The sequence below is a fragment of the Protobothrops mucrosquamatus genome, unplaced genomic scaffold, assembly GCF_001527695.2.
Source record: "Protobothrops mucrosquamatus isolate PMUCROS unplaced genomic scaffold, P.Mucros_1.0 scaffold6694, whole genome shotgun sequence".
NCBI lineage: Eukaryota > Metazoa > Chordata > Lepidosauria > Squamata > Viperidae > Protobothrops > Protobothrops mucrosquamatus.
The window spans coordinates 1-14414 of NW_015392512.1; the positions used below are offsets into that span (position 1 = coordinate 1).

General features: G+C 35.4%; 1 protein-coding gene across 1 annotated transcript; it reads right to left on the reverse strand.

Moving 5' to 3' along the window:
• Window positions 1-1185: 1185 nt before the first annotated feature.
• LOC107300331 (ELKS/Rab6-interacting/CAST family member 1-like) lies at window positions 1186-14092 on the reverse strand. Its single transcript, XM_015829663.1, has 8 exons — window positions 14014-14092; window positions 13170-13284; window positions 10353-10537; window positions 8706-8860; window positions 6072-6234; window positions 4176-4334; window positions 3017-3184; window positions 1186-1762 (listed from the first exon to the last, which is right to left on the reverse strand). Exons 1-8 carry the CDS (start codon window positions 14038-14040, stop codon window positions 1559-1561), a joined length of 1176 nt encoding a protein of 391 aa, XP_015685149.1. The 5' UTR covers window positions 14041-14092; the 3' UTR covers window positions 1186-1558.
• Window positions 14093-14414: the final 322 nt, after the last annotated feature.

The window sequence follows — 14414 nt, forward strand, 5'->3', positions numbered from 1 at the left end:
CAAACACCTCCCTTCGACCAGTCCGCTCCCACAGAGAGGGCCTCCTTAGAGTGCCGTTGGCCAGACAATGCCGGCTGGCGACCCCCAGGGGGAGAGCCTTCTCTGTGGCAGCTCCTGCCCTCTGGAATGACCTACCCCCCGACCTACATACAGTTGCGGACCTGCGCCTTTTTCGCCGAGCCCTGAAGGCCCATCTATTCCGTGCGGCCGGCCTGGCGTAGTTTGATTATGTTTCAGTGGGGGGTTTTTTACGGGTGTGTTTTTAGAACAGGCCTGTTATTTAATTCGATTTTAAAACAAACTATTTATTTATTATCGTGGTTTTTAGTATCGCCTGTTCACCACCCTGAGTCCTGCAAGGGAGATAGGGCGGTATATAAATTTAATAAATAAATAAACTGTAGAAGGATCACTGAAGATATGATTGCCACATAGTTCAATATTGAGAAAAAACTGGACCTGAAAACTTGGAAATGTATTTACAAACACATACCTTAAGACACAAAAACAAATATATATCTATATACTCTGAAATGAAAAAGAATGTGTTTAAAATTGATTGTGTAAGTGCAAGAACTCTTTCTAAGTGAAAGCAATCACCATCACTATAAAAAAGAATCTTAACATATATACTTAAGACCAGATGACATAACAGTAATTTAAAAAAGATTACCGAATGTTTAAATTTTTGTAAAATGGTTTAAAATCTTATATATAAATATGAGGGTGCAAGGTAAAATAAATGCTGCTGGGTACTTATTATCCTGGAATGCAGCAGAATATATTTGCTGCTTCAGTTTCTATAGCTTGATGGAAGTATGAAAAGATTTTCTCTCTTCACATTTCTGCCACAGAGACCAGATACCTGCTTTTCTCATGTATACCTGCTTTTCTGCTTTAATAGTTAAATAAAAGACATTCTTTTTTTAGGAAGTATTGTCCTTTGGTAAAAGAACAATTTCATGCCCCCAAATCAATTGTGCCTCAGCTATTATAATTATTTTTAAAGATCCTCTAAATGATTGTTTCACCAGCAATAATTAAATGTATAAATATTTACAAGGTGAGTATAGATTATGCTTAAGTTTATAATTGCTTTTGAAAGTTTAAATTTCAAAGTCATCTTATTTCAGCCCTGCAAGGTAGTCCAGATAGGAAGCATACCCAGAAATACCAACTCCATCTTTATTGTAAGGTTAAATTTACAGAATTTTGTGAACCTGAATGTACATCTTCCCCCACCTTTTTCTTTACACCTCAAGAAACTAGAAAGAGTCCCTTCTAAAATGTGCCATGCCCCCATTCTTCCTGAGAGCTCAGCTGCTTATCTGACCATTGCTTATTTGACTAGATCAAGTGGGTCTTCTGTGGGTCTTCCTCCTACCTCCCAAAGTCATTCCCATATACCACTGCATCTTCCTTCTGTGTACAGTAGTGTTTCAAAGAATAATCAACATGACTAAATTGACATAATTCAAGAATAATTCTTCAGGTTCTATGAAATCATACATAATTCAACATTTCCCATATGAAATCAAAGCTCATTAAAACATCTCAATTATTCTTTTCCTATTCTATCAATAATATCCATCACTGAGTTGCTGAGTTTCTTCATGGAATTTGCCATTTTAGAGATTTTGTCCCATTTATCTGATTGAACAGATTGATGTAATGTATGCTTCATTTTTAATGCTGAAATTGCTTCATCCAGGTCCAACATCTTATTTGATGCCTCCAGTAGACTGTTTTCTTTTCCAGCAAGCTGAAGATAGAAAAATGTCAAAATTATGTAAAAATACATTCTTCTTAAGGCCAACCTACTTTACCCAGCCAAAGGAGAGAGCATAAGGTGCCTGCACTATATTTCTTAATTGTTCTGTCTTTAACTTGTCATTTGCTTCAAATGCAGCTATTCTTGCTGCAAATAGTACTTTTTGTGGTCCAATGACAGCATTGTAAAAATAATGATTTTCAGCAAGAAAACAGTATAAGAGAAAAAGTTCTGTCAGTTGTTGTATTCTGTCATAACAATTTACACAAAGGATACTATGAGCTTCTCCCAAAGTATTTTGCAATAATGGAAAACTAGACAGGATTTTAACTAGACTTAGATTTGTACTCCAATTGCTGTATGTATGAAATCAAATTGTATCAAAACAAGGGGAAAGAGCTAAACTGGTGAATAATACCTTCAGTCATTGAGTGGAAAAGATTATTTCCTTATCCCTCAAATTAATCCTAATTCAGACTGGATCGTTGCACTATTTTTTTTTTCTTAAAAAAAGAAATGATCCTGGCTGTAATTCCATTAATAAACAGCATTTTTAACTTAAATGGATAGTTTGGTTTTATAGTAATAACTAAACTCCTCATAAATTAATAGCGAAATATAATTTATCCCTTTTATTTTTCTCCCTTTTGTCATGTACTTGTTTCAAAATCTGCAAACCCTAACACTTTCTCCAGTACATTACAGATGGTTTCATTAACTAAATTACTTTGGATGTTTTCAAAAACACAGATTCAGAGAGAGACCTTAAAAAAACAAAGCATAGCTCTATTCTTCAACTGACTAGCATAGGAAAAGAGATTATATTTGCAGGTAAATTTAATTTTGATAAAAGGATGAAATGTAAATTAGTAGAAAAGCTTAAAATACAATACAAAATACTACTTTTCTTTTTAAGCATCCATACCTTTATCTTTTTGGGTAGATTGTGAAATATTTTGATATAATAATAGCTCCTCCATCAATTCCTCTGTGATTTAAGTATTTTCATGCAATTTCAGCATACCCTTATCTAATTCCTATATCCTCTTAAGTGGAATTTATATAAAATCTCATGCCACAACATATCGAGATTATTTATAAGTAGTGTGTGCATGTGAATGCAAGGCGTATACATATGTGCATGCACATGTACATGTAAGAATAGTATTTCCATAGCATTCTAATTTGATTACAGATGTTCTTTATTGTCCACAATTTCTTTTCACAAATGATAAAAGAAATCACCTGTTTTTTTAGATTAGATGCAAAATCAATTAGCAGAGAATTCTCTCTTTTTAGTTCAATGTTGTCTTGTTCTTCTTTTTCTAGCATAGCTCTAACTTCAGCTATTCGGCTGCTTAATGTTGCAATGTTTAAATCAACAGTTGTGCTTCTTTTTTCTAACATGCTAATCTAGAATAAATCAACAACAGAAATAAAAAACCGGGAAGCAGAAATTTAAGAAATGTAAACATATGAAAATAAAAATGCCATAATTGTTTAGTTGATGTACATCGCTACAACAGAGAGAGAAAAAAGGGAAAATCTAGAGAAAATCAATAAAAAAAAACCTTGGATGAGCAACCTCCCTATCTCTCTGATGCCATCAGAAGGCCTGCCTCCTGCTTCCCCATTCCATCAAAAGGCTTGAATATTGATCATGAGAATAATGGACCCTCTGAAGATCAAAAGTTATTGACTAAGTTTCAGAAACAAGCAATCTGTGAAGAATATAATATTGGCGTGATGTTGAACCTTAGAGGAGAACTAGATGTTTTCAAGCATCTGGCTTCTTTGTAACACAAAAGCAAAGGAAAAATCAGCCGTAGGAAATGAATGTTTTGACTCAGTTGCACCCATCTGTTATTCTCTGAAAATGCTTCTAATTGCTTTAAAAGGATTTTGTTTTAAAAAAAAATGACTAAGCGCTAGTGCAGGATTTGATATGCACAAACTGTCACTGAACTAAGTGCTGGGTTATCTTTACACTTTATCTTTAAGTACTTACCAGTATGCATCGTGTTCCTGTATTACCATTGCACATACAAATACAGGGTAAGGATCTGCATTTGTTAACCATTAAGTTCAAACTAGGTCTGCTTTATAACACATCCAATTAGTGATCATTTAGCATAATAGCCCTGTTTAGCTGGTAGCAGCAAAATGTCAGGCACCCATTTCTCATCACACTGAAGTATTTTATTTATTAAAGACACAAGGAATGATTCCTGTGCTGTTCTCTACACAAATAAGTAAGGAATTGATTGCTAGTTGTATAAAGTCATATTTTAAGTCCTACACAAGATCATACACATTTTGTTGTGATATCTGAATTGGCCTAATACTGATTTTGCTATTTTTTTTAACAGGCAGTATAACTCTTGTTTTTATGCAGTCATTCAACCTTATCTTCAAGTTCCTGGAAGGTGCTCATTTCTTGCTCCAGAAGGTCTTGGTATCTCTTAATCTCACGTTGCAGATGCTCTTCCTGATCTTTCACTGTCAGAAACTGAACAATGCTCGCTGAATGGGTTGTATACACTTCTTCCTTGAGAACTCTTTCCTACAAATAAGGAAATGTGAGCTATTCATGAAGTTTCAAAGGAAACAGGTACATTTTTTTTAAAAGCACACCAGTCAACCCAAGATATTTAGAGCTATATAAAATAATGGAGCCTTGCAGCAGGCAATTTTCTGTGTTAGATGAAGTTTTGGGAAATGAATTGCAATCCAGAAAAAAGAGGTAGGCAATATGCATGGATGGGTGAAAATAAAGTGACGGAGTACAGAAAAAGTGACTGAATCATTTTGAAACCCAAGAATAAATGAGAACCTTAAGAGAGGTTGGGTTCTTTTGAATAGGTCAGTCACAAATCTATTTGTGTGTATACATGGCAAAATAATTGTTTGTTCATAATGAAAGGGAATTGAGACGTTCTAAATGTGAGAAAGGTGATTTTGGTAAAAGATGTGTATGAATAAAATCTATAAAATCATAAAATGTATGCATATAAGAGTACAACTAATGCAAAACATTAGGATGAAAAATTACAATCATATGTATAATATTGCATCATGTCTTTATAAAGAAAAATATCATTTCAAAGAATGTAGTCAAAAACAGTCAAGAGTAGAAGAGGCAAAAAAGACAGGGTAATTTTGATGGAAATGAAAAAAAAACAGGAGTGAAAGGCTAAACAAGGAGCTTCCAGCAAAGTAAATAACATGATGAAATAATTGGAGATGAAATTGAATTGAGGGAATGCTGGAATAAGTATTTTAGAGATTTACATGAGAATTATAATAAAGTATCAAACAAATAAATGTTATAAATGCTAGTGTCCCAGAAAAAATAGTAAAAAAGTCTAAATGCTTTCAAAAAACAGTAAAGTTGCTACTGCAGTTGAGGCACTTGGAGAAATATAAAGGTCTGGTTTTGTAATAGAATGGTTATGCAAGTTGTTTAATATTTGCAAAAACAGCACAATAATCCCCAGTGATTAGAAGTGATTGGTTATATATAGAAAAAGCTAATACGTAATCTTTAATTTTATTGATCTGAAATGGGCAGCTAGACAAATTGAATAAATAAATACATTTGTTAACTGTGCCCAGAAAGGTACTTGGCAGAATTCTGACCAAGAGAGAGTTAAAAAAAGGTGACAGTGAGCAAAATGTGATGTATTATGTCATCAGGGGATGCGCTGATGAGATTTTTCCTCTTCAAAAGTAAAATGTATGAATGTGAGAAACTAAATTTACTTTAAGTTAGTTCCTCTGTTAGGCAGGCTCATCCAGTCTTTATCTTTTGATCCCATTTTACTATGCTGCAGTTCCTAGTTAACAATGTTAATTAATAGAGAAGAAAGCATTCTTCATCTTGTATAATAATTTTCCAACTGAGTTCCTAGTGTAAGATTTTTGTCTTTTGAAAACATGTAAGATCACTTTGAATGTTTGCAAGTCCTTACATCCTTAACCAACTCTTCTTGTATCCTGGTGTTTAGATCATTCTCATCATATAGCTTTATTATTTAAAAATACTATATTTTGCTTTATTTTTATAATAGAGAATTATTTAAGCATTAACATCATTTGCATGACACAAATGTCTACAAAATGTAGGCAAAATTTTGTCCCTTGAGAGGAAAAAGTAGAATGAATATTCAACTGGCCTATTTAGAACAGAAGCACACTTTAAAAAAAAAAATCAAAAGCGGTAGAAGCCAGTATATTTCCTCACATACTGTCAATCAGATATGTATATTCTTATTGTGGATGAGATTGTTATTTTTCTTACAATGTCTGTTTGTTTGACAAGTTCCAAAAACCTGGATTGCAAGAGATTATTTTCTTTGGTCAAAGCTGCATAATCATCCGCTATTTTACTTCGTAAGAGACAACCCTGTTCTGCCAGTAGCTCCCGCTCACGAATTTGATGGTGCAGAAAAGATATCTCATTCCTACAGTAATTAAAAAATATGAGAATATCGATCTAAACATATCTTCCACAATTTGCTATCAACCTAATGCCATAGGCCATAATTCTCATTGTCCCTAATTTTGATTATGACAATTATCTATTGTTGAAGAAGACAGAAATGTATGACACATGTAGCTAGGTCGGGAAAATGAATATCTATATCTACCGTATATCTATATCTATATCTATATGTAGGTCTTTGGTTATTCGGGTTTTCTCCCGCGTAAAATTGGAAGTGTCTTGGCGACGTTTCAACGAAGTCCCATTCGTCATCTTCAGGCTGGCGTTTTCAGTTTGCTGTTGTTTGGCTTTGTGTTCGTGGTCATGCCACATCTTTATGGTGGGTGTCAGTTTGCTTCATGTATGGATTGGAGGGGTTTAAAGTGGCTAATGATGCAGCTGTGGACTGGCTTCTAGTTTGTGGTCATGCCTCATCATCTGTGGGGGTTTGGGTTTGCTTTCTGCGTGCATGTGTGGTGGTGACATCCCATGTGGTCTTCGTGAGTGTGGGTCTGGTGTTATTCTTTGTGTTAGGAACTCGTTTGCCAATAAGGGCGGGTTTCCAAATGGCTGGTAGGCGGGAGGTATCATCTCGTTTATTCATGCTGTGTGGGCGTTTTTCTATCTCGATAGCTTCTCTGATTATTCTGTTGTTAAAGTGTTCAGTTTTGGCGATAGTTCTGGTCTTTTTAAAGTCAATTTTATGTCCTGTGGCTTTAAGGTGTTGGACCAGGGAAGAAGTTGGTTCCTCTTTTCTGACTGAGTTCTTGTGTTCTTCAATGCGTGCATTTATTCTTCTGTTGGTTTGTCCGATGTCAAACCCCTCCAATCCATACATGAAGCAAACTGACACTCACCATAAAGATGTGGCACGACCACGAACACGAAGCCAAACAACAGCAACGCAGCTCACCATCTCAAATCCCCCTGCAACTCAGACTAACCCGAGCACAACAAAGCCCCCTCCCAAACAGAACACTCTCCCATCCAATCAGAGCACAGCCAACCCACCATCCAATCAGAGCACAGCCAATCCACCATCCAATCAGAGCACAGCCAAGCCCCTTAACCAATCAGAACACACCTCCACCTAATCAGAACACAGCCAAGCTCCCACCCAATCAGTTCAAACCCCACTGGCAGTTAAAAGGAAGAAACAGCTGCGATCACACATTACTCCTAGAAGCACGAAGCTGAAAACACCAGCCTGAAGATGACGAATGGGACTTCGTCGAAACGTCGCCAAGACACTTCCAATTTTACGCGGGAGAAAACCTGAATAACCAAAGACCTACAAACAAACCCCCATGAAAACCTCAGAAAACAAATATATATGTATATATATATACAATCCTCAAACTCCGGGAGGAATATAAACCAGCTGTTTATTGTTAAAAAATTTAAAACAATAAAAGCAACTATTTACAATACTAAAACAAACTTAGCTTTCGCTGATCCACTGTCAGCGTCTTCAGAGTGAAGTGTTGGGGGTGGGAAGATCTCTTATAAGCCTTGATAACCTAGTTTCTAGCGGCTAGAAGGCACACCAACGGCAACAACACCAGGAAGGAGAAGATGGATAAGGAGGGGAGGGAGAGAAGTTGTGGAACTGGAGTGCAAACAAGGGGAGGCGGGACAGTTAAGGCAATTACGGTCAGTCAGGACGAATGGCCCTATCACAAGGTCAATGAGTAAGAAACTAGGTTATCAAGGCTTATAAGAGATCTCTCCACCCCCAACACTTCACTCTGAAGACGCTGATAGTGGATCAGCGAAATCTAAGTTTGTTTTAGTATTGTAAATAGTTGCTTTTATTGTTTTAAATTTTTTAACAATAAACAGCTGATTTATATTCCTCCCGGAGTTCGAGGATTGTATATTATTGAACAGATATGCCCGGGATTCGGATTTTTACAGTCATTAAGGACTATATTATATATATATCACTTTTTTAGTCAATGAATGCTGAAGCAACTTCACACTAATTAAAATACAAAACAAAGCTATTAAATAAGGCACATCAATAATATCAAAAATAAAATCAATAAAACAAATAAAGTAACAGAGCTTCATAGATTAATAATTAGAACATAATATAATCAGATTCAGAACCCCCTGAAACACATTTCCTTTGCCAGTCATATAAATAAATACCATCACAAAAAATGTAAAATGTGATAGTCTCATTCTGTAATTATAGAGTTCTACTTGAAAAGGTTTCATTCCAAACATTTACATAGTTTCCCTACTCAAGTCTCCAGACAAAAACCTCAATATGCTAAATCCATTGGGAGGAACCATTAATGAATATTTTTTCTACGCTTCAAGCACTAATACTATCACAAATTAATAATTTAAGTATGGGTTTGCACCATTTATAAATACTTGCAAGGTTGAATATGGTATTAGTTTACCTAGCCTTCATTTTCTCCAAAATTCATTAATTAGTACCGTAATTCATGAGTAATTTGCTCATGCATTGCTGCTGTTTTCTTAAGGATTTTTTCTTCCAATTCATGTACTGCAGATTGCACTTCCAAGCATTCCTTTTTCTTTTCAGAAAGCTGCAACACCATTGCCTTTTGCCGTTCCAACTGTTGCGTCACCTTTGTTTAAATATAACATGTGGTAGCAGATAAATATTCTACAGAACTGTAGTTCAAAAATAGTTAAGACACATTTCCTCACTGAACAAGATTCATGGAATAAATACTCATATGTCTAAAATTGGGTCTTAGAAATTACTTTTATGAACCTGTCAGGGAGGGAGGGAGGGAGGGAGGGAGAGAGGAAGGAAGGAAGGAAGGAAGGAACCTTTTTAGCAGGAATATCTAGATAGGTTTCATCATAATGCTATTTGTTTTTCCAGGATAACAACTCTGAGATACCCCTGCAGTGAGAGAGGAAAATACAGGATTGCATTCTTGTTTGTTTATACAAAACCTCCAAGGAGATATGTTTGGTATTATGTGCCCAGTTCAGTTTAGAAAATAAGATAATATGTTGCTACCATGGATCCTAGGAGTCTTGCATACTATATAGCACACATGTCAAACTCGCGACATCACATGACGTCGCACAACATATCGGGAAAGTTTTGCCATTGCCGGCAATGGGGTGGGCGCAGCTTCTGCGTGATACATCCAGCCCGTGGGCCGGCAGTTTGACATCCCTGCTATATAGTGTGTGCTATCTGATTTATTAAAGAACTAAAATATTTTCTTTTCTAACAACTCTCTTAATGATGATTTGGAGAAATCTCAGAAGAGGCAGAATATGTACTGCTTCTCTTGTCACATTTCTCAAAACATTTGTTCCATGACTTACAGTATTGCAGAAGGGAGGAAGAATAGACTTGTTTATATAGGCGAGGAAAAATGTGTGGCAACAATAGAATATGATGGACCACAACAAATGTCAGAATTTGCTTTCAATGGATTTGTGAGGAAAGTCTTTTCTTCTAATTGTCTTAGACAGAAGACTGTAAAGGAACCTTGTGTGTTTAGAGGAATGTTTCTTCCCTAGTCAAAAAGTGCCTCTGAACATTGATGACATGAAGTAGAAGGAATCCTACCCAAGAAATGTTTTTTTTTGCTTTCGTTATACATCAACTTGGCATTCAAAAATAAAGCAGAACTCCAGAATTCCTAAGGATCTGATCGCCTGGCACATAGGGTGGAAGCGAAGAAATGGACAACAGAACAGCAAACAGCAAACCCAGTGTCTGAAAGTATGATCCACCCTCAGATCCCCACCATATCTCACTCTGTCCATTGCTGTTGAGATAGTCCAGCTTGCTCCCTCAGCATCCCAGTCTACTCCCACTCCTCACTACAATACACTATTCACAATAAACATCTTTCCAGAAATCCAACTGGTTCCTGTTTCCCACTTTTGCCAACCTCAGAGGGCTTGAGAGATGCACAGAAACAATGATGGCCATTATGCATGCATATGAATGCATACCCTTATTATGTAGGTGAAATATAGAATAAAATCTCCCAGCTCTTAATCCTGTGTATACATTACTTTTTTGGGAGGGAAAAAAGATCAAATATATTAGGACTGGTAATAAATTATGAATAAAATAACCAATACCTTTGTTTTTAGCATAAGGATAGTTTGTTCTTTGTTTTTCAGATTCATTTGTTGCTCTTCCATTTGCTGCTTAGCGTATGAGATCTCAATGTGTTTTGCAGAGATTTGCTCATCTTTCTCTGCTTTCTCTCTCTTCCATTGTCTGATTTCCTCTACCAAACCCTGTTTCTCTTTTAAATGCTGTTCTGAAAGTAGAATTTATAATGAAATTTGTGCCTGCATAAGATAAGTAATGCTTTTCATACTTTTAATAAAAGCTCACTCCAACTGTGATCAGATTAACATAGTTGTAGATTAAATTAACTCAAAACTTCAAAAAATTTAGTACAAATTAGAGATGGAATCCATGGACAAAAACATTTTGTCATGAATAAATAGTTTATTTTGCGCACTGCCTATCTTATCTATTCATAGTGAAATAAATTACTAAGCTGGATGTTTTGTCCGATTGATTTCATAAGAATAGCTATGGTAGATTGTTGCAGAAAAAAAAAGATCCTATAGCAGCTGAAAAACACCTGTGGTGGTACTAACCAATGATTCTTACATGGTGGTGGGTATAATCAATAAATCATGGAAATCCACAAAGTTGTTTGATGCAACCTTGCTATATTACAGGCCAGAACCTGTTGGCGCCTCAACAATATCAACAAAATAGAAATTTTTATTCTCTGTAATATAAATACCCTATCTGTGATTTAGTTCCATCTCTTTTTAGGTTTCTTTAGATAGGCAAGGGGTGCGGTGAATGGCTAAAGCTTCTTTTAGAAAGAGTGTGGGGCTTCTAGCCTTGAAAGAATTGATGCTGCATCCTCTTTTGAAGAAGCCATCTCTCAATCCAACCTTCTTTGAGAAATTCCACCTTGTGTACAGCCATCCCCTAGACCAGGGGTCCCCAACCCCCGGTCCATGGACCGGCACCAATCTATGACATGCCAGAAACCGGGTGGCGCAAATAAGCAAAGCCCCATTTGTGGGATGCAGGGAGCACATGAAACCATACCCCCTCTGGTCCACGGAAAAACCTCTCACCACAGAACCCTCGACGTTGTGTTTGGGGTATTTTGTTCAACTGAATATGCCAGTTGAACATATCTGGACCAGAATATCTTGGCAACCATAACTTGTGCCCTATGACCACATCAGTTAGATTACTATATTCAGAATTACCTTTGAAAACAATTCAAAGGGTCAGATGTTACAAAATATGGCGGCCAAGGTACTAGTGAATGAGAGCTGCTATTCATCTGGTGTCTTATGTTTACATCTATATATCATTCTAAGTTACAATTTGGTTTGTATATTTGAATCTAGGTGTGATATCTAAGTTCACATAATTGTGGATTAGTTAATAAATCATGGTTAAATAAGCATTTCAGGTTTACCGGAACAGCTGCTGATTTATAACACAAGTCTGTACAATGCCACCACTTAGAACACAATTTTTCTCAATTTCTTCTGAAATTGACACACATGATTGTCAGTAACATCTGACTTGCTTGTAGACTGATTCTGGCTAAGCAGGGGTATCAAACTGGCAGCCCACGGGCCAGATGCATCATATCCAGGCTAGGCCCACCTCGGCTCCACAAACGCAAAAAACATTGTGATACATCACAATATATCACGTGACGCGATCGAGTTTGACACCCATGCTCTAGACTAGAGCATAGGTGTTAAACTCACCATGTCATGTGACATGTCACAACGTATCACGACTTTTTTGCATTGCCGGAGCTGGAGTGGGTGCGGTCTCCATATGGTGCAACCGGCCCATGGGCTGGCAGTTTGACAGCCCTACTCTAGAAGAAAGCTTTAATAAGGCTCCCTCTTTTCTAAACCCAAAGATTCAACAAACAAGACATATTATTTAGATATCAAGGGAACAGATTTTACTTCATCCACTTTCTGTATTTGAACTGCCTTTTGGAAACTAATTTATAATCATTTATTCAACACATGAATATTTTCTTTTAGCATTTTTGTTTCGCCTAATTGAAAAGAAGAAAAAAAAATACTATTTCCTGAAGATATTATTTAAAGCAATAATATACAAATTTACCACAGGATGGTGCTATTTTTTAAAAAAACCAGTCATCTGAAGCTTAAATATTATTTGTCTTTTTTAAATGGTTATTGTTAGCAGTCAACAGTTTCAACAAGCTATATAATACTGGAATGATGTATCTTATGTTATGAATTTAGAGTGAGATTAAAAATCTGTCTTCGTCTGCTTTTCCTTTCTATATTTGCTGTTTGGCTTTATTGTCTGTTTAAATACATATTTCTATTTGCTAAATAACATAAGCATATGCAAGATATTGAAAATACTAGCTCTTTAAAATAATCTTTAGCATGCCTTTACTAAGGCTAAGCCTTGGTGATAAATTCATGATGCTGCACACCTTACAGAGGAAAGAGTGATTACAATACTATTATCTAGAAAACAACTTTTTTTTCAAGCACAGTAATTATTAGAATTTATTAGAGATTCAAGTATCTTGGATGGTTTTAGTAGAGTTTCTTATTCTTCGGATATTTCTCATTGAAAAAGAATAATACCATAGGTTGGCATATGCAACATCTTTTTTCCCTAGCTACAGTGGTATTACTTAGTGATTTCAGTAAGGGAGTTTGGAGGGGTTTTTTTTTGCAGTGTAATGGAAATGATTTGCAATAAAATTTTCAGAGTTTTTCCCCCCCAGAAATTAGAAGTCAACAAAAAAATCCAAATGTTTATTAAATTAAAAAAATAGTACTATGGGAACAGATAGCACCAAATCTATATCATTTTGAAAATGCTGAAAAAAATATTACCATTAGCCATGCTGATTTGGCTATTAAGTTGATTTCTTTCCATCTTCAGCATGTTTAAACCATCTTTCTTTCGCTTCATCTCCAGTTCAAGGCCATCAGCCTTACACTGTAATGTCTATAAAAAAATAAAATACTGTGACTTATAAAATTATATTTACACTGAAAGAACAGAAAAGTTCAGTATCTTAAGGAGTTTATTTTAAACGCATGTTCCAATAAATTGGGATTTTACACATATTGTAATATTGAAAAATATTTTTGTACAGGTACTCTGACTTTTGACTATAATTGGGCCTGGCAATTAATTGTAAGTTATGAAAGTTGTAAAGTGGGTCATCAAATAATCAGACTCAATTTTACAACCTTTTTTGTGGTGATTGTTAATCGCATGCAACAGTCATTAAGCAAATTCATTGATTACTATGGCCGTTTTTTCCAAAAACAAAAAGTAAATGCCAGTTTCCAGAAAAAAAATGTTACAAATAGTGATCATGTGACCACAAGGCATTGCAAATGTGGGCCAGTTGCCAAGCATCCAAAATGTGGTCATGTCATAATCTCAGAACTGGGTCATATGATCGGTTGGAGAGTTCCATTGTAACTTTGGTCGCTAAGTGATTGGTTGCAAATTGAGGACTACCTGTATATATATATTTCAAATGCATTTGTTAGCCTCCTGTTTTCCTTATGTGTTCATTTTTGATAGCAAGTCCTCAATTGACAAATACATTCTGAAACTGCTAGAAGCTACAGTAGCCTTTTTATTTTCCTCTAATGATAACCCACTAAGTAAATATGCAAAGAATTACTTTGGCATTGTTTGTCAAAAAGAGATAAAAATTACCTGTAGATTTTGTGTCATATGTTCCATTTCACATGCAAGGAGAGGCTGAGTATTAATTGCTTTTTTAGTCTGCTCACGAGTAATAATAAAAAGTTAAGGCAAAAGAATGAAATGTTAACTAAATAACTTTAATTAAAATTTAAAATAGAAAATAGCTGTCCAATTCTCATTCAGTTTCCACATTAATAAAATATTTAACTCGAATATTACAAATAATATTTTGAATATCCTACCCTTATTATTCTTAAATTCCTAGGTTTTAGTTAACCATAGTCAGAAATACATAGGATATAGAAACTTAGCTTCCAATTCAAGGAAATAAATTTGCTGTTGAAGATTCTTTATGTATTCAGATTCTATCCTTAATGATGTATTTTCCATTTCTAAAGGCAAAAATAAAA

Coding starts and splice junctions, on each gene's coding strand:
- LOC107300331 (XM_015829663.1), bottom strand. CDS start 14,040: ATGGAACATATGACACAAAATCTACAG. Junction 4,335..6,071: donor TTGTCAAACAAACAGACATT/GTAAGAAAAATA, acceptor CCTTATTTGTAG/GAAAGAGTTCTCAAGGAAGA. Junction 3,185..4,175: donor TCCAGGAACTTGAAGATAAG/GTTGAATGACTG, acceptor GATTTATTCTAG/ATTAGCATGTTAGAAAAAAG.